The 20,381-nt window shown below is 46.5% G+C and overlaps 1 protein-coding gene across 4 annotated transcripts in view; it reads right to left on the bottom strand.

Annotated features, from left to right (window-relative positions):
* Positions 1 to 20,381, bottom strand: part of DENND1A (DENN domain containing 1A) — a 543,444-nt gene that overhangs the window by 56,919 nt on the left and 466,144 nt on the right. For all 4 annotated transcript variants that reach the window (XM_060100633.1, XM_060100635.1, XM_060100634.1 and 1 more), the window contains exons 14-18: positions 9,501 to 9,605; positions 8,797 to 8,884; positions 6,833 to 6,873; positions 4,406 to 4,477; positions 3,134 to 3,190 (exon numbers count right to left, since the gene is read on the bottom strand). In XM_060100633.1, coding sequence (XP_059956616.1) covers positions 3,134 to 3,190; positions 4,406 to 4,477; positions 6,833 to 6,873; positions 8,797 to 8,884; positions 9,501 to 9,605 — 363 coding nt within the window. The remainder of the gene's footprint in view (positions 1 to 3,133; positions 3,191 to 4,405; positions 4,478 to 6,832; positions 6,874 to 8,796; positions 8,885 to 9,500; positions 9,606 to 20,381) is intronic.

The raw sequence follows: 20,381 nt of genomic DNA, 5'->3' as shown, positions 1-20,381 counted from the left end.
TTCACTGCCGTGGCCCGGGTTCAATCCCTGATCCAGCAACTGAGATACTGCAAGCTGCGTGGTGCGGCCAAAAAAAAGGGGGCCTGTGAAATGGACACAGTTGATTCAGTCATTTTGATTTTGATACTGAAGAAAAAAGATAATTTTTTAGGGGTTCCCCAACAGGCAAAAGAATGACATCCTTATGTAAATATCTTAACGTTTCCTGTAGGTGAGAACAAATGTGTGTGCAGCCACCGCTTTTAAAACAGGGCATTCTGGTGCCAGCTGCGTACGGCGCTGCAATAGAATGCGATTTGTTGAGAGCCGCAAGCCCAGCCACACAGCATCCTCCTGCAGGCCAGCTCTGGCAGGGAGGTGCTCTGGACAAAAGAACTGCATTCTCCCTTTAGAAAACGACGGCTGGGTAGCATTCTTTGCCATTTCTTCTTCTTCCTAATTTTGAGCAAGTTAAACTTCAAAGAAGGCCACGCTATAGAAGAACTTGACCACCTTGTTCCATTTATCCAGAGAAATGTGTTATCCCTCCTTCTTTTTTTTGTTGTTGGGCCAAAGCAGAGCAGGTATGGAATAAAGCCACACTACAGTCTCTATTAACAATTATTTGCCAATGGTCACACGGATACCCTGAAAGCGCCTCTTTCAGATGCTTTGAAAGTCTGCAGCACAAATGAACGAGGGATGGAGAAGGGGCCCTGCTCAGTCATATTAGAGATGGACCCTCCACACACCATGGTGACCTCTCCACAGGTCAGCCCCACATTTTCTATTTGCAATTCAAACCCAAGGCGAGAGTGAAGAGGGCAAGGTTGGGTTCTTGATTATACCTGAGGGGTCACCATTGCTATGCAGAGTTAGAGGAGGCCAGGTGGCAACCCAGTACATTTGAAAATTGGGTCTTTGTTGGGAATTGCCTCAATGTCATAGCAGAAACCAAACTTGAGATGTCTGTATTGGACGCATCTAGGGAGTCACACAGATATGTTGCCACGTAAAGGGGAAGGGGCAGAGAGGAACAAAAAAGCCAAGGAAATATTTTCTGCCGCACTGAGAGGTCAGACGAAGCCAAATCCTAAATTAGCTCAGGAAAGGGAGCTGCAGCACCGTGGAAGACCTGGTCCCATCTGTCCCAAACAATGCTAGAGTTTCAATTACAAAATAGCTCTTCCAAGAACAACTGCAAAATATCAAGTCTGAAGAAATCTGTAAAACCGAAGGGGGGGAAAAGTGAAAATTGAAAAGGGTGCACTAATAGATCTGTCAACAGCCCGATGGTGACAAGCCACATTTCTATGAAATGCCTTCACCATTTGTGTCACCTGAAATGTACTGACACTCTCTATAGAACATTATCTCCTGAAGCTATTCTTGAAAAGACTGGCAGGGGGAAGGGGAGAAGGGGAGAAAAGGCTCTCTGCCTCAGATACCATCAAGGAAAGGAGAGGGAGATGGCGTGAAGGAGAGGGATCTAGATTGTTTAAGTGAACCTTTGAACAACATCCAAAACTGGAGCTTAACTGGTTATCTGCAGAAATGGTACGCATCATAAAAAGGGGATTTTCTTAAGGCCCGATGCTTACTCATACGAGGAGGGAGGCAATGGCCTGCGGAGAGCGGATCTGACCAAGGAGGCACATGTGTCCTCTGCTTGAGGAGGGACCCTTTCTTTGCTTACTTCAGGTAATATTCTAATACTAGCCCGATGCAGTTATTAAGGAGGGGAAACCTGCTGAGAGCTCCGCCCTCCCTGCCCCTCCATTTTATATCAGCAGTCCAATTCAGTTACATGTGACTGGGATAGGAGATAAAAAGGTATATTTAGGGACTTAAATAACATCCGAGTAAAGAATTCCACCTGCCAGCCTCTGGCAGGGTGCAACAGACCACAGTTAAGGTCTATGTGAATTTACATTAGCAAGATTTTAATTTCAGGACTTGAATCTCAGCTGCTAAAAATTCACCCTCAGCTGAAACTAAGCATTTGAATCTTAGTCAGAACAAATTATTTTGCAATTTAAGTTAAGGAATCAATTCCTTTGACCATTTCAAGTTAATGAGAGGTCCTTTCTGACTTCCTAAAATTGAAACTGCTTTCAATTTTTAAAAAACTGCCGAGATAGACGAAGGCCCTTAATAGCCTGGTGAATTTCGGGGGTGTGGGAATAATGAAATAAGTGATCTCAAACACCTTTTGGAAAACAAAACACTTGTTTCAGGAAGGCAGTATGAAATGCTATAGTGGTAAGAGCAAACACTGAGGTAGATGGATCTGGAATCGAATCTCAGCTCTGCCAGGCTCGAACAGCATGACCTTGGGCAAATTACTCCACCTTTGAACCGTGGTCCCCTTACACATGTAATGAGAACAATACCCCCCAGGGTTGTTCTATGGATTAAATGTGAAAGCTCCTGGCCTGGACCATCCTTAGAAAGTGCTTAACGAAGGTTGGCAATGCTATTAATGATGATGATATTCATAACAATATAAAGATGCCCTCTCTGTTCTATGAACCTCTCTGTACAAGTCCAGAGAACAAGGTAGGGGGACTCTTAGTCAGGATGTAGTTTGTATGATTTTATACGATTTTACTGATGGTCCGAGAAGACAGTCAGAGCCTCTCCCTGCCCCTCTGAGTCTCACACGTGAACTGTGAGCAGAGCCCGAAGTGTCCTCCTCAAACCCACCCTCTGTGCCCTGTTCTGTGTGGTGGCCGCGTGCATGCCAGAACCATGGCAGTCATTTCCCTGGAGATGCTTCTTGGTTTTGGTTACAATCAGCCCCAGGGCAGAGGTCAGCTGTAGGAGGTGGTGGTGCCGGGATGGGGAGGCCGAGCCAATTTGTATGGACCCTGGTGAAGCTCAGGCCCGGTGGGGCGGGCAGGGGACAGACTGACAGTGGTAACTCTGAACTTGCTTGCCTTTGTGGGTTTAAGCCAGTCTTAATGTTATTTGAAGACAGTTTTTTGTCTGTGAATATTTATAACAGTGTGAAAACTCCCGGACAGCTGGTAATGCATTTTGAAGTGTGCTAACAACACTGTATCAAACAGCCTCTATTGATCACATCGTACTTTTTTGTGGCCACGCATTTCATACATGGTGCTTATACATTTTGAATAAGAACTTCAAGTACCTTTTGCTTCAAGCGGTTTTTCACCTCTTTTATTCCCATTTTTGCATGATCTTTTGCCTGCATGAAAAATTAATTTAAGTTAAGATTCCCTCTCTGTTTCCAGCAGGGACTATGCTTGATTTCAGTCCATCGTGAATCACCTTCTCTGATTACTAGAAAAAGGAAGGAAAAATGGGATCATCAAGTTGAAAACATAATGGCTATGAAAACAAATACAATGTTGAAAGGTTAAAAAAAAAATCCCTTAAAGAGGCTACAGAGATTTTATTTTCTGCATTTTGATGGGACTGATTTTTTTTCCCCTCCGAAGCCCTTCTTCTGCTCTCTGTAATTATTTATCTCCGCAGCCTGGTGACAGCTACCAGTAAGAGGAGAGCAAAAGCTTCTTCAGCTGCAAGATTCACAATATCTATTACACTTCACCAGGGCAGGGCCTCAGGACCAATTTTCTGCCCAGGCTGAACAGACACATCGCTGCGTTTCTCTGATGCCATTTCTTAAATCTCATTTCGGCAGACACCCTGGCTTTTATTTTCTGTCATTCTAAGACCTGTGTGGTTCTCTTGGCAGCCACCCGCCCCATTAAAATAGCTACAACTTAAGCACAGAAAGGACTAACAAAATTAAAAATGGAAATAAAACAAAACCACCCCAGTTAAGTGGCTCAGAGTCAAATTAGCAAGCAAGAGAAATCATGAGAAAAAATACTTGAGGCCCGTAAAAGATGGAGCATCGGGAACTGGTGTGTTCTCTTATTTTCACTCTGCTGTGGGCACGAGTTTCACAAACAATGCATTTCCTACAGGACAGTGATGAGAGAGATGATGAAGAATTTGGGACAAAAATTCGGGGTGTGTCCCACCAGGAGCACTCTTCAGTAACCTGTAAAGGAGCTGCTTTATTCTAACATAACAAGGATACGTGTAGGAAAGGTCTGCCAGAACACCTGACAGACCACCACCTCTGGTTCTCAGGGATGCAGGCGTGGAGCAGCCTGAATTTTAGCCACCCTGTCTACATTTTAAAAGCTAAAACCAGTAGCCTCCCATTTCTCTATTGCAGCAACTGTATGTAGAAACATTTTAAATTAAAAATGTCACTGACCTGGTCATAAAACATCAACGCCAAATAATTCTAAGAGCATTGAGAGCTTTAGGAAATAACACAGTAGCCCCCGAATCATTTCTGCAACATAGGATCAGGTCTATTTAAGAGTTTCGTCATGCTAAGGAACAGATTTGTTTGGATCCTGAGACCAAGACCAGTACTTACGAACTTATAGACAGTCTTCATGGCTGGGTTTGCTTTCGTTTTTACAGTATTCAGAATTGCTCCACTTCCTTTCTGTAATAAAAACGCCAGTTAGCAATTTGGACTGAAGATATAGTAGGCCAACACCAACAAAGACCTCTTCTCTTTAATCAAGTTAAGCCACATTTCGTAAGTGTGTAACTTAATTAGAGAAACAGCCCTAGATGGTGACTGGTCCCGGGCAATTAAGTTATGGCCACGGCGGAATCCCTCTGCAGGGGTACGGGAGCGGGTGGGGAATGAGGATGGCGATAAACTAGCTGAGCGGGGAGACCCCAGGCTCAGTATTTTGCTTGGCACCTGTCTGCTGGCTGGGAGGAAAGCTCACCACAGGCTCTCTGAGGCAAGGGTTTCCTCAGAGTAATGTACAGCTTCTCAAGAAATTCCAGTTACCATGGACAACATTAAGGTAAGTTTAATAACAATGGACTCTAACTAACTAACACCGAGCCAGGGCAGGAAACTGGGGGTCCACTTAGGCAAGGTTATCTGGCTACTGTGGCTACCTTAAGCCATGAGCCCTTCTTTCCTCACGCTGGTTTTCTGTGTTGTTTTTTAAAAATCACTCTGGTAGGCTGCCTCCCTAACATGTACATCTTGACAAAGGGAAAGAATGAATAGCCATAGATGTTCATTGTTTATACTTTAGTATAAATCCAACATACCGATTCTCTGGCTCTGTTTTTTCAGGAGAGCAGGGGAGCAAAAGGAGGAGGGAAGGCTTTCCCAGTACACAGAGGAGGCAACGAATGTGTATGAAGCGCACAGGCTCTAGACGTTTTGTGAGGGCTCATTGTGGGGACGTCCTGGCTTAGGCTCTGAGGGTACCGAGCCACCGGAGGACCGGTCCCTGCCTTCAAAGGCCTCCAGTCTGGGGGGTAAACAAGTGCAACCCAAGATGGTGAGAGCCGCACTGGCCATGTGCACAAGGAGGGTGGGGGCAGCTCACTGTGTGGAAGGGCGGAGGAGGCTTTAGAGGATGAAATATCTGGTCCATGAAGGATGAGTAGGAGCTCGTGGTGGGGAGAGGAAGGATAAGAACATTCTAGGGACAGGAAACAGCACATAAAGAAGTGCAGAAGCTGCAAAGCCATGGTGTGTTCCGTGAGTAACAAGGGCCGTGCATCACGGGAGGACTGGCAGGTGGGGCTGAGAGCCAGGTAGGGTCAGCCCACGGAGGGCCAGCGCAAGGAGCCCACACTCCAGAAGATTTTTAACCAAATGCATCACATAATCAGATGTGTGGTAATTCCAACTGATCTGAATGGAGAGAGAGACCTGATCCAGTGCATATACAACAGAGCAAGATACGCTATGTAATTATTAGGATTAACTTTTAGCACGATTTTTGGTAACTGCCTGTATTAGAAAATTTGAGCTTTAATGAAAAACTTCAAAATTTGACCTGGAAAGCATTCTCTGTTGTAGGATAATAGGAAATTTTCACCCACTCATATATTCCACACTGCTTTCCAAAATTACTCAGTATCCTATTTCAATGGTCCTTTAGAGTATTAAAACTCCCTTTATCAATCAATCAACAAGTCCTTACTGCTTGTCTGTGATTTGCCAAGTGCCGTGTTTGGCCATACGAGAAGAACAAAAGAAGCCTTTCATTGAGGAATTGCTTACTCTCGGCCCACTGCAGCCACTTCCAAGGGACCTGCCTTGGCAGCAGCGCACTTGGCCCACAAGCAGGAGAGAACACTTGTCACACTCTGTCGGAGCTGCCCGTCTACGTGCCTGCCTCCCCAGTAAGGCCGGGAGCTCCCCCAGGGCTGGGCCTGCGTCCTGCTCTGCACTGTCTCCCCAGCACCCAGCGTGGCGCCCGGCACACAGAAGCCCTTTGGTACACACTCACTTATGAACCCACGTAAAGGAAAGGCAAGCATCTGAATTCTTCAGTGGCTTCTGAAGAGCCCTAAGCACCTGGCTTCCAACACAATAAAGAACTGTTCACAGCAACAGCGAGGGGATGAAAACTCTCAGGGATGCGTTTTCCATCCTCTCAGGAGCCTCTGCGGTGAAACATATTCAGAGCAGCAAGAGGGACGAATTTTTGGTTTTCCCATGAAGAGTTCCCAATTGGGCTGGCCCTAGAAGGAGACCCCGCAAAATGCTCTAAGATGGCAACATCCTTTCAGCACGCCTTGGCCTGCTTCCTGAGACAGGGAAGCTTCTCCTGGCTCTCATCATCCTCACCGAGGGATGGCTTTGGACAGTCTCAGCCTTGGCCCGAGAACAGCCTGGCTTTACAAACAAAAGCATCTTCAGCTGGGAGAACAGAGTGCTCTGAGCCGAATGACAGCCTGGTCGGTGGCAGGGGAAGAGGAGGGCTGCCAGGAGGCTAAGGAGGGGCCCAGGTGGCTCTGCGGGGGTGACACTTACCCGGACTGTGGAGAGCCACTGGTGGTACAGTTTATCGCTCCCTGGGGAAGGAAGAAGCGGAGAAGCTGGTATTTAAAGAAGCCATGTGTGTGCCCTCAGGAGTTCCTCAAGTTGCTTTCAGCATGCAGGACTTGGAAAGTTCAAAATCTGGAGAATCACGTGGAGGCTCCCATGCACCACTCCCTGAAGGAGCTGCTGCCACAGGTTTTCTTTCTCAAAGTGAGATCTGATCCTATCAGTGCCCCGAGTACAAACCCAAATCCTCCTCCTTGCCTACTGGATAGAGGTCGGGCCCCTTAGCACCCCTGCCCTGTCCTGTCTTGGCACTACCCACCCTCTGCCTCTCCATCCTGTGCCACCATCCTGCACAACCTCAGGCTCCCTGGCCACACCTCCTCCAAGCCGTCCATGCCCTCGCAAATGCTGTTCCCCTTGCCTGGCCACCGTTCCCTGCTCTCTCTGCTGCGCAGGCTCAGGGACCAGCTCAGTCATTTCCTCTGTAAGTTTCTCTTACTCCTTCCTCTCAACAGCCCTCTAGAATAGGTAACACCCATTCAGAGGTCCGTGTTCTCTAAAGTTCTGTGAGCCACGCCAGGGCAGGAACCACAGGGCAGTGTGTCCAGTGTAAGCACACTGCTGGACACACACTGGGCCCTTCTCATGCTTAAGCAGTGACAGGGAAAGAAAAAGGAGGTGCTGTGGGGAACTGATTCATTTTATCTGCTGGGATAAGTAGGTCTTATCAGCAGACAGCTTTTCTAGGAGTCCGAATGACTAGACTTAGTTTAGCAACACATAAAGCCTGTCTTCTCCCCAGAAGCCATATTCAACTGTTAGAACGCTACTCAAAACCCGCCTCCTTTGTGAAGCCCTCATGTTACAGAGTGAGCATTAACAGAGCCCTATTCTACCTGCCCCAAAACCCATGTCTGCTCCTTCTCCTGCAGTGGCTTAGTCTGTATTTGTCTTTAGTTATGAGCTTTCTCCCATCAGTCTAAAAGTTCCCTGAGGGCAGAACTGGGCCCCCCATTCTTACTGTACAGGGCTGTGGACACAGCAGATGTCCAGGAAATGCTCATCAACGACTCACACACCCGTTTTATTGATTACTGTGCTCTCCATGCAGCACAGGCTGGTAGGGCCCGACAAAGGGGTCTGTAGGTGAGATCACACCTGGCTCTATGAGTTTGTGGACTGCCAGCTGGGTTATCAGCACAGTCGAGACCAGACACGCGCCCAGCAGTAAGAGGGGGCTAGCAGCATGATCATTATTGTTTTGCATTTAGTTTTACTTTGCTGACAGAGACTGAGGCTTTGGGTCTTGGAAAGGCAGCCAGATTGGGATTCAGGAGGCAGGGTCAGCCACTAACATTTCTCTGGGCCTCAGATGCCTCCTTTGAAAAATGAGAGGATGATTCCTCTGGCTCTAAAGGCCTGCAGAGACAGGGCACCTGCGATGATCTTCACATTTTAAAGAAACATCTACTAAGCTGCGATCCCCTGCCAGGGTCTGTCCTGGGCGACTGCACAAACCTTTCCTTGGGGTCTCTGATTTAATCTCAACAGGACTCCTGTGAGGTAGGCACTGTTACACTCCGTGCACAGATAAGAACACTTCAGCTGAAAGAGGTGAAATGACTCGACCAAGTTCTCACTGCTGGGCAGTGAATCCTGGTCTCCTAATTCGATTCCTCATGTGCTTTCCACCGCATCGTGCAGGCCACCACGCTACCTAGACTTCACCCACCCAGGAGAAGCAAGTGACCCCAGGACAGAGGACTTCAGATGGGCCAATGTGCCTCTCATCAGAACGTGAAGAGGAATTCCAACACTTCAAGGCCAAGGTTGAAATCAGTCTCTCTAATCCCCAGTGAAGGAAAAAAGAAGTCATTGCCACTCCTAGCGAACACACCCCAATCCCACAGACAGCCCACAGCTCAGAAAGGAAAACGCAATGCCCTCACCAGCATACTCGCCCATGTTGATCTCCTCTTCAAAGACATCACTGAAGCCCTCACCGGAATTGAGAAGGTCTAATCTACCATCGATAAACTATACAAAGAAAAGAACAAAAGCATAACAGCTAGTACAAAGGAACGGGGAAAGGACGTTCAGCTGGGCTCCTTAGGAGACGACCAAAGAACCAAGACAGGAAAGGGTCTATGGAACTGTGAGCTTAAAAAGGCGAGTTTCTGGAAAACTCACCTGCGTGTTTATGGTAACTTTTTTTTTTTTTTTTTTTTTGCGGTATGCGGGCCTCTCACTGTTGTGGCCTCCCCCGTTGCGGAGCACAGGCTCCAGACGCGCAGGCTCCGGACGCGCAGGCTCAGCGGCCATGGCTCACGGGCCCAGCCGCTCCGCGGCATATGGGATCCTCCCAGACCGGGGCACGAACCCGTATCCCCTGCATCGGCAGGCGGACTCTCAACCACTTGTGCCACCAGGGAGGCCCTGTTTATGGTAACTTATAAAACCGCACGGCATATTTGCAGAGGCTCCGTCTGGTGGCTGAGCTCCCTTCTCACCCGATCTCCCTCCCCAGACTCTGGGCCCCTCTGGGCTGAGGCCTGAGCTCCACCCATGCCTGCAGCCTCAGCGCTTAGAGTGGTGGCAGCTGCAGAAACCCCACCAGGGACCCAGGTGCAGAACAGGCGAGGGTGCCGGGCACCTGCTTGAAGAGCTGCAGCTGTGTGGCGTTCTGCAGGAACTGCCTCATGGCTCCGGAGCGATAGTGGGACACGAAGGCTTCCTCGCAAAAGGTGATTGGCTCCTCCTGGGAGACAGAGATGAGACGGGGAGAGGAGGGTTAGAGGGATGGAGTGAGAGAGATCAGTGCTTGAACTCTGTTAGGTGGCGCTTCTATATCTGCTGATTTATCTAATCCTCACTTACCTGTGAAGTGGCTGTTATGCTGGATGGCATTCTACTCTATGGATGAGGAAGTTATTTCAGAGAGGAAAAGACATCTCCCAAGGTCACAGGGTAAGAGGCAGGGTGGGAACCAAAGGCAGGATTCCAAACCCTGCCCCGGCCCCTTCCATATTAGCCACAGGCATACCCCAACAGCAAGTTAGTGGGATGTGCCCTTCGGGGGGATGATTTCCAAACTCTTCTTTTCACTTTTAGGAGAGGAACTCTTTCTTTGGACAGCACCTTAGGCAGAAGGAGCCCTGCCACATTCAACAGCCCAGCTGCTCTGGGAGGGCTGGGGGCAGGGATGGAGGCTGGCCTCTCCTTGCTGGGCGCTTCCCCCGCCCCCCACTTGCACCTTTGCAGTCCCTAAGGAAGGCACCAGCCGTGGAACACAGTGTGGAAACTATTTACAGAGTGAGCTTAACCAGTAGCGAGTTTTAATTTTAAAATAATTAATTATATTAAAAACCAGGGATGATCAAAAATAAGATTTATCATCCAGTCAACTTTGTGCTTATGCTGCTTGATGAGGACTACATTTTATGAGTCAAGAAAAGACACCCTAAGCTTAAAAAACCACCCATCTTTGTAGTCAGCACCTCACTCCTTCTTTGAAGGTATTTGGAGTACTCATCTACACAGACAAGTCTTTAATTTCAACAGTGTATTCTCAATTCTGAAAGATCAGACTTTTACATGTTGAACTAAATTAAAGGTACCTCTCCCTTCACAGACTTGGTGGCAAACACAGATGTTTGAAGCTCTACTTTTATCCTGCTTTAATGAGTTAGGTGAGTGTTAAAGTTACTGTGTAGCAGCTGTAAATTCCAAGGGTCCCTCCTGCTTAAATCCAGCCAATATTAGCTCAGCAACTGGGCCGACCTACTGCTCAAGGGTTATAAGGATGGCCCTAAAATACTAGGGTGAGGGGAACATTTATTTTTATACAGTTACACCTCACCTAATTTTACAAAGGATCTGAGGCAGCTTACATGAGCACCTAAAACAAAGGAAAAAATCAGCACTGGAGAATCCATAAATATGTAAAATGTATTTATTTGGGAAAATAGTATCTGGATACGCAGATCCTATATGGTTTCTAAAATTCAGTTACAAAATTAGCTCTGAGCTTCCTGGCTGCCACCGAAGCAAGAAGGGAACAATGCAAATGTTATATTGTCTATGAGGAAAAAACCCACACATCAGTTCCTCAGGAAAAAGAGTTTTCATGACATTTATTACTTTGGCATGGATTGATACCTTCCTTGCTGAACAGCGGAAAGATCAGCTGGTGAGAACCAACAGAAGCCCACCTGGAATTCCATTCCTGTGGCCTGGAAGTTTCGCTCTCACCCTTGGAACCACAGCAGGGCAATTAATTCTCTCTCCAGGAGGTCTCATCCACGAGCACAGTGTCACCCATACACTGATCACCCTTAATAAGCACTGTCAGCTCAGACGTCTCTTGTTCCAAACCCATACGTCCCAGTCCCCACCTGGATGGCCCACTAGAACCTCAAACTCAGAATGGCCCAAACTCCCAATTACTATCCCATCTGGACTGCACTCTAAATCTTTTTTTCTTTCTGAAGTTGTCACTATTCATAGCTACTCACAGCAGACCTATCAATTCCCTAGTCTTTCCCATTTTCCCACTGCAACGTCTCATCTGTCTGTCCCCTGCTCTCTATCCCTTGGCACGGGCCTGACTGCCATGGTGGACATTCAGCTTTATGTCCCTCTCTTGTTTCGTTCCTCCCCGTCCACTTCAATCCTTCTGGCCAGAGTGATTTCTAAAATGCAAACTGGATCAAGTCACTATCCTACTCAAGAACTTTGATTGTGGAGATGTTACATTTGTGTGATTATTTAATTCTTGCACTAGACTATAAGCTTCATGGGGGCAGGAACAGTCCCCGTTTGTCCAACAGCATGTGTCACACACGCGAGCTCCTGTGTGGGGGAGGAAAGAACAAGTCCTTGATCCTTAGTCAGGCAAACAAACCTTTCCTAAGCTGAGAGAGTCCTTGCTTTTCCAGAGTCCTTTTGTGTCACTTTCCTATGCTCCCCCGTACACCTTATGCTTCAGAGGTATCTCCTAATCACAGGCCATGTCCTTTCCCACTTTCTTCCGTGCTTTTGCCAGTTCCACTCCTTCCACCTGAACTATCATGCTTTAAACACAGGCCTGTGTGCGTCAGTCACTTACCCCTGCTCAGTGCTCCCACAGTGCCTTGTACACCCTGGGTGCTGGGTAATCTTCACTGGTGTCCCTGTGACCAGAAGCTTGAGAGGGCAGAGGCCCTGCTGGATGCATCACTATACTCCCTGGGGACAGTGCAGCCCCCAGCCCCCAGGTAGAAGCTCGAGGATGTTGGTTAAAGAACTGCAGAATGTGCTTGGCCTGGTTCCTGTCACAGGAGCCCTGTGATCTCCGTGTGGCTGAGGCACCGCTTAGTCTGATGGTGGAGAGGTCTCAGAGTACGAGGCCAGGCTGAGTGACGCTTATGTCCAGGGAGTTTAGAGCTGCTCAGAGGAAATGCTCATTGGAGCTGTTAGCATTCATTCCTGGAGCTTTGGCCCAGTGTTGCCAGGAAGGAGAGATCTGCCGAGGGACCAATAAAGTCAAGAGAGTTTGCAACCAAATTTGCATGGAAGAGTAGCCTGAGGCAGGCTTTAGCTGTAGGAGAGCAGAAAGAATCTCATCTTTGGGGAGACAAGAACATTTGGGGGCTTGTTGTCTACTTATTGGAGACGACATCCCCTGGTCAGACGTCTGTGCCATAAAAACGAACAGAAGGACATGGGCACGGATGGGAAAGACTCAGGGGAAACGGTGACAGCGGGGGCTTTTTCCGCAGAGAACTTAAAGAACAACATCTGCAGTGTCAGCTGGACATGGAAACAAGTACTGCCTACAGTGTCGTGCTGCTGGGGTGGGTGGCAAAATATGCACTGGAGTCAGCGAGGAAAAGGCTGGTCCTGGCAGGGCAGCAGGTGCGAACGTATGAGGAGAAGTCGGCATGTTGAGTGGAGTCTGGAAGGGTGAGTTAGGTGAGCCGTTCCCACCCATTCAGGGCAACTGTTCTACCCTAAGCCTGCACTGTCACTCAGAGTCATGTATAAAGGTCTGACCGGCAGCAGGCACAGGGGGCGCATTCCCCTGCACTACTCATCTTCTAAGGAAATGACGACAATCACGGTTCACCTGATCCTTACAGAACAGCAGGTAGGGTACCTTGTCTGAGGTCACATGACCCACACATGGCAGAGTCGGGGTTTAATACAAGGTGGCCTCCAAAGCTCAGCCATCTCATGCATGGCCTGCTATAGACCTGGGTTTTCTCTGAGGCCTCAGTTTTGTTTGCTCTTGGACACCCGCTGGGGAGCACAAGCGTCCTCTTTCAAGTGGGAGCCCCTCATGTTCTCCTAGTGGACACTCAAGAGCACCAGCCCCTCAGAGACAAACAACTCCCGGGAGGGAGTAGGCGAGCCGTTGTGAAGGAGGCACTCCTTCCGTCATGGAACCAACTGGACACCTAACCATTTGCACCCACTTGTCCACCTCCTCCTGCAGCTGAAATGGCTGCCCCCAGTCTGCTCTCTCCAGCGGAGGGGAGAAGGCAAGTGTCTCGTTAATTCCCTCCTTTACGAGAAGTGCCGATTTAGTTCTCCTGTTAGGCTGATTAAACCTTTTGTCTTCTTGGGCGACACTCTAGGTGCCAGGGTTACTGACTGATAGCGACGTTAATTCAGGCAGGTCGGGCCGTGAGCGTTCAAGCTCAGATCGCATTAGTAGAGTTTTCCATCTATGACCCGGAGGACAGTTAAACACAGCTGCTTATCCCTATCAAGGACTTTGTTATGGAAAGACAAGTTTTACTCTTCGTTTATCTTCTTGACACATGGAATCAATTGGAAATTCCATTATTAATGAGTCCATCTATGTTAACAGGTGAAGTTTTTGATACTTCCAGAAATAAATGGCTTTTATCCACAGCATTGTGGGTACTGGCATAAAAATAAAATCTCCCATCAGATTCTTTGGCATCTTTCCTTGTTCTGCTGATCCATACTCAAAGTATCAAATTCTTATTTTCCTTCACAAATTTAATTTTTATCAAAATTTTATGTGCACATTTACCCGGAAATTCTAAGGAAAAAAGGAGGTGTCCACTCTTTATGGACCTTGCTTAAATTTAAAAAAAATGATAATTTTGGAAGATTTATCCATCCAAACATTTTTAAAACACCTATTGTGTGCCAGGCTCTGAGCTAGGGGAATACAAAGATGAATAAAATACAGTTCCTACAAGTAATACCAATAGTCAAATGAGGGGTGGGGAGTAGATGAAGGTATGTATAGATGATACAAGAATGCCAGAATGGGGACCTCCCTGGTGGCGCAGTGGTTAAGCATCCACCTGCCAATGCAGGGGACACGGGTTCGAGCCCTGGCCTGGGAGGATCCCACATGCCGCGGAGCAATTAAGCCCGTGCACCACAACTACTGAGCCAGCGCTCTAGAGCCTGTGAGCCACCACTACTGAGCCCACAAGCCACAACTACTGAGCCCATGTGCCACAGCTACTGAAGCACGCGCACCTGGGGCCTGTGCTCCGCAACATTAGAAGCCACCACAATGAGAAGCCCGCGTACCGCAACGAAGAGTAGTCCCCACTCGCTGCAACTAGAGGGAGCCCGTGTGCAGCAACGAAGACCCAACGCAGCCAAAAAAAAAAGAATGGCAGAATGTTACGTTTATAGCAGCATTATTCACAAAAGCCAAATGATGGATTCAATCCAAATGTCTACAGATGAATGGATAAACAAAATATACATATAATGAAATACTATTCAGCCTTCAAAAGGAAGGAATTTATGGCACATGCTACAATATGAATGAAACTTGAAGGCATTATGCTAAGTGAAATAAGTCAGCAACAAAAGGGCAAATACTGTCTGATTCCACTTATCTCTAGAGCTGTCAACTTCATAGGGACCGAAAGTAGAATGGTGGTTGCCAGGGGCTGGCGGGAGAGACGGGGAGCTGTTGCTTAAAGGGTACAGACTTTCAGTTTTGCAAGATGAAAAAAGTTCTAGAGATGGATGGTGGTGATGGCTGCACAACAGTGCGAATGTACTTCACGCCACTGAGCTGTCCGCCTAAAAATGGTTAAAGTAGTAAAATTTATGTTATGTATATTTTAACATAATTGAAAATTTTTTAAATGATAGAATGTTTATAGTTGTAGCAGCTGGGCAGTGGATACACAGTTTATTTATTTTGTATATATTTGAATTTTCCGTAACAAAAATAAAAAAGAAAAGCTCCTGTTACCAAGGAATCTTGCCTACTTCAGGGAACAAATAAGTACAGTACAGCGTGACAACTGGCACACCAGAGGGCTGATTTTGTTTTTTTTTGGGTAAAGCCATCTTTAAAAAAAATTTAAAAAGAACTCTGATCCATTTGAGGTAACACAACATGGTGGGGAGAGAACAGGTCTGGGTCAGAAAGATCTGGACTTGAACCTGGACTCTGATGATACTGGCCACGTGGTCTCAAGTGACTTGTCTTCCCTCATCTGCGACAATTACTCAAGGCTGGCCCATCTCTTAGGGTTGCTTAGAAGATTAAGACAGATGACAGCAAATAAATTTTGCACAAATAACCATTTCTTGAGGGCAGAGATTGAGTTTTACTGAGGCTGGTAACATAATTTAGGGGACCCAGTGCAAAATGAATATGCAGGAAAAAAGCACTGTTGAGTACTAAAACATGAAGCTTTCTTCTTTTTTTATGGTCTCTTTCTAGACCCTTTATGGTGTTTTTAAAGTTTGCTATTTAATGTCATTCCATGTAGAGAAAAAATAAGAATTTAAATTATTAGTGTAGCTTTTATTGTTCAGCTTTGTATCGTGCAATGCCAGTTCTGAATGCTAACATATGTGGAATCGTATTTTGTAAATCATATATGCATTTGTATTTTGTTCTTACCAGACAGTGGAAATGCTGCGCAAAATTAACTCAACTGTTTTAATTTCAGTTCTTGATATACGCACAATTTATTAACACTCTCTGTCTTCGGCTTACTGGTGAGAAAGGAAAAGGGACCATGGTTGCTCCACTTTTTCCTCTCCTTCCATGTCATCATTTTCACAAGAAGCGGTTGGCTAACACAAGGATGAGTCAGGAATGTGATAGGTTTCCGTGGTCATTGGTGCTTCCTAGAACACCACTGTCTTCTCTCAGTGTGAAGAAGTTCTGATGCAGAGTGAGGCCTCTGAGGGCCGTCAGTGCCCCGTGCCTCGGTCACAGACACTGACGCGCTTACTGTGCAAGTGAGCTCCACTCACGCTGGGTGGGCTGGAGCAGCTCTGTGAGAGTAGGAAGGCAAGGCTCCTAGGAGGGTGTCTGTGCAGATCTCCTCTGCTCCTGCACATGCTCCACTGTCCCATCGGACTTCATTCACAAAGTACAAGTTTGAAGGTAAAATTACTAAGAATTTCAAGACGGTGACAGCAGAGCATAAACCAGGCACGGGCCTTTCTGAGAGTGGGGCCCCAGTCGCACTCCATACACCAGTGAGGCCCACCTGGTCTCACATTTCTCTTCTCCCCTCTCCCTTCAGAGGCTAATACCCTGTAGGAACTCTGGTTATTGACTCTGTTTGCCATCTGACTGGGCAACATAGAACAGCTTCAGGCAAGTTTGTGGGTTGACGGAGGTGGGGTTTCTAAACTCCTGAGCATGACACTCAAGGCTCTTTGTGACCTTCCCCAGCTGATGTTCTTTTGCTTATGACGCTGTCCACCTTTCTCCACGTAACTCATTCCCTTCAAGCAATTCTGGACTGTCGATCACCCCCCAACCACTTTACACACTCTCACTCCTCTGGCTTCCTTCTTCACGTTACTTCCTGTGAGAACCTTACCTGATGCCCTCAGGTGAAGAGGGCCCCCCGTTCCTCCTCCAAGCCTCCACACCAACACCACCTGTGCCTGCCGGCCACTCCCAGCCCACTGCAGACTCCTGGAGGCTCTGATCTACTCCCCGTGGCTGGCATGCAACGGACAACAGCTGAGTCACTCCAGGAAGAGGCAGATGGGGGAGTGGGACACAGAGCTGGGTTCCAGTCCCAGCTCTGCCCCTGTGTGCAAACGGCTGCACCTCTCAGATCCCCATTCTCACCACCTGTCACATGGGGATAGCTGGGGGGTTAAACAGGGATGAATGTGATAGTGTATTTAGCAATGCTCAACCTTGGCCATGCATTAGAATCACCCGGGGCACTTTTTCAGTAGTTTCTAAAACTCCCCAGGTGACTCTAATGTAGCCAAGGTTGAGAACCACGGGTATAGGTGAAAATGACCAGCACAGCACCCAGACCAATCAACACTCATTTTTAAAAATTTAAGAATAAAGAAATATTATAAAGAAAGCCAGAGAATCTGGCCCCATTCATCACCAGCAGTCCCAACCCAATTGCATTTTGTTTATTTTTTTATACAGTAGGTTCTTATTAGTTATCCATTTTATACACATCAGTGTATACATGTCAATCCCAATCGCCCGATTCATCACATGCCCACCCCCACCCCCCCAGCCACTGTCCCCCCTTGGTGTCCATATGTTTGTTCTCTACATCTGTGTCCCTATTTCTGCCCTGCAAACCGGTTCATCTGTACCATTTTTCTAGGTTCCACATATATGCGTTAATATACGGTATTTGTTTTTCTCTTTCTGACTTACTTCACTCTGAATGATAGTCTCTAGATCCATCCAGGTCTCTACAAATGACCCAATTTCGTTCTTTTTTATGGCTGAGTAATATTCCATTGTATATATGTACTACATCTTCTTTATACATTCGTCTGTCGGTGGGCATTTATGTTGCTTCCATGACCTGGTTATTGTAAATAGTGCTGCAATGAACACTGGGGTGCGTGGGTCTTTTTGAATTACGGTTTTCTCTGGGTATAGAGCAAGCCCAGTAATGGGATTGCTGTCATATGGTAATTCTATTTTTAGTTTTTTAAGAAACCTCCATACTGTTCTCCATAGTGGCTGTATCAATTTACATTCCCACCAACAGTGCAAGAGGGTTCCCTTTTCTCCACACCCTCTCCAGTATTTGTTGTTTGTGGATTTTCTGATGATGCCCATTCTAACTGGTGTGAGGTGATACCTCACTGTAGTTTTTTTTTTTTTTTTTTTTTTTGTGGTACGCGGGCCTCTCACTGTTGTGGTCTCTCCCGTTGCGGAGCACAGGCTCCGGACGCGCAGGCTCAGCGGCCATGGCTCACGGGCCCAGCCGCTCCGCGGCATGCGGGATCTTCCTGGACCGGGGCACGAACCCGTGTTCCCTGCATCGGCAGGCGGACTCTCAACCACTGCGCCACCAGGGAAGCCCCCCTCACTGTAGTTTCGATTTGCATTTCTCTAATAATTAGTGATGTTGAGCAGCTTTTCATGTGCTTCTTGGCCATCTGTATGTCTTCTTTGGAGAAATGTCTATTTAGGTCTTCTGCCCATTTTTTCATTGGGTTGTTTGTTTTTTTAGTATTGAGCTGCATGAGCTATTTATATATTTTGGAGATTAATCCTTTGTCCATTGATTCATTTGCAAATATTTTCTCCCATTCTGAGGGTTGTCTTTTCGTCTTGTTTGTAGTTTCTTTTGCTTTGCAAAAGCTTTTAAGTTTCGTTAGGTCCCATTTGTTTATTTTTGTTCTTATTTCCATTACTCTAGGAGATGGGTCAAAAAAGATCCTGCTGTGATTTATGTCAAAGACTGTTCTGCCTATGTTTTCCTCTAAGAGTTTTATAGTGTCCAGTCTTACATTTAGGTCTCGAATCCATTTGGAGTTTATTTTTGTGTATGGTGTTAGGGAGTGTTCTAATTTCATTCTTTTACATGTAGCTGTCCGGTTTTCCCAGCACCGCTTATTGAAGAGACTGTCTTTTCTCCACTGCATATGCTTGCCTCCTTTGTCATAGATTAGTTGACCATAGGTGTGTGGGTTTATCTCTGGGCTTTCTATCCTGTCCCATTGATCTATATTTCTGTTTTTGTGCCAGTACCATACTGTCTTGATTACTGTAGCTTTGTAGTATAGTCTGAAGTCAGGGAGTCTGATTCCTCCAGCTCCATTTTTTTCCCTCAAGACTGCTTTGGCTGTTCAGGGTCTTTTGTGCCTCCATACAAATTTTAAGATTTTGTTTTTGTAGGTCCTTTTCTTCTCTTGTGTTTCGCACTCAGAGAACTTCCTTTAGCATTTGTTGTAAAGCTGGTTTGGTGGTGCTGAATTCTCTGAGCTTTTGCTTGTCTGTAAAGCTTTTGATTTCTCCAATGAATCTGAATGAGATCCTTGCCGGGTAGAGTAATCTTGGTTGTAGGTTCTTCCCTTTCATCACTTTAAATATATCATGCCACTCCCTGCTAGCTTGTAGAGTTTCTGCTGAGAAATCAGCTGTTAACCTTATGGGAGTTCCCTTGTATGTTATTTGTCATTTTTCCCTTGTTGCTTTCAATAATTTTTCTTTGTCTTTATTTTTTGTCAATTTGATTACTATGTGTCTCAGCGTGTTTCTCCCTGGGTTTATCCTGCCTGGGACTCTCTGCGCTTCCTGGACTTGGGTGGCTATTTCCTTTCCCATGTTAGGGAAGTTTTCGACTATAATCTCTTCAAATATTTTCTAAGGTCCTTCCTCTCTCTCTTCTTCTGGGACCCCTATAATGTGAATGTTGTTGCGTTTAATGTTGTCCCAGAGGTCTCTTAGGCTGTCTTCATTTCTTTTCATTCTTTTTTCTTTATTCTGTTCCGCAGCAGTGAATTCCACCATTCTGTCTTCCAGTTCACTTATCCGTTCTTCTGCCTCAGTTATTCTGCTATTGATTCCTTCTAGTGTATTTTTCATTTCAGTTATTGTATTGTTCATCTCTGTTTGTTTGTTTTTTAATTCTTCTAGGCATTTGTTCTTTAATTCTTCTAAGTCTTTGTTAAACACTTCTTGCATCTTCTTGATCTTTGCCTCCATTCTTTTTCCGAGGTCCTGGATCATCTTCACTATCATTATTCTGAATTCTTTTACTGGAAGGTTGCCTATCTCCACTTCATTTAGTTGTTTTTCTGGGGTTTTATCTTGTTCCTTCATCTGGTACATAGTTCTCTGTCTTTTCATCTTATCTATATTTCTGTGAATGTGGTTTTTGTTCCACAGGCTGCAGGATTGTAGTTCTTCTTGCTTCTGCTGTCTGCCCTCTCTGCATTTTGTTTAAATACCTCCAAATTCCTAATAAAATACCCAAGTCATTGGCCAAAGTGCAGCATAGCCAAAACCTTGCTCTGAAGTCTGAAGGGTGCTTCTGTAGCCTCCCCTGGGCAGCCAGTACCTCCCAACTGGCCCCTGCTTTGGGCCTCAGCACCACTCCCAGAGCTGGGTCTGAAGGGCTGCTCCTCGTGGGGTCAGTTGTGGTGGGGGCCAAGGAACCTGGGTGAGCTCCCAGGCAATATGGAAAAGGCTTAGCGCAATATCCAGCCTAGAGAATGACAAATTCTTACTTACTGGAAGGCAGGGAAGGAGGGTGGGAGAGCTGGGACAGCAGGATTAGCAGGATCCAATCACTTC

The sequence above is a fragment of the Mesoplodon densirostris genome, chromosome 6 (genome assembly GCF_025265405.1).
Source record: "Mesoplodon densirostris isolate mMesDen1 chromosome 6, mMesDen1 primary haplotype, whole genome shotgun sequence".
In the NCBI taxonomy this organism is placed as follows: domain Eukaryota; kingdom Metazoa; phylum Chordata; class Mammalia; order Artiodactyla; family Ziphiidae; genus Mesoplodon; species Mesoplodon densirostris.
This window is presented reverse-complemented; position numbering and strand designations above follow the sequence as displayed.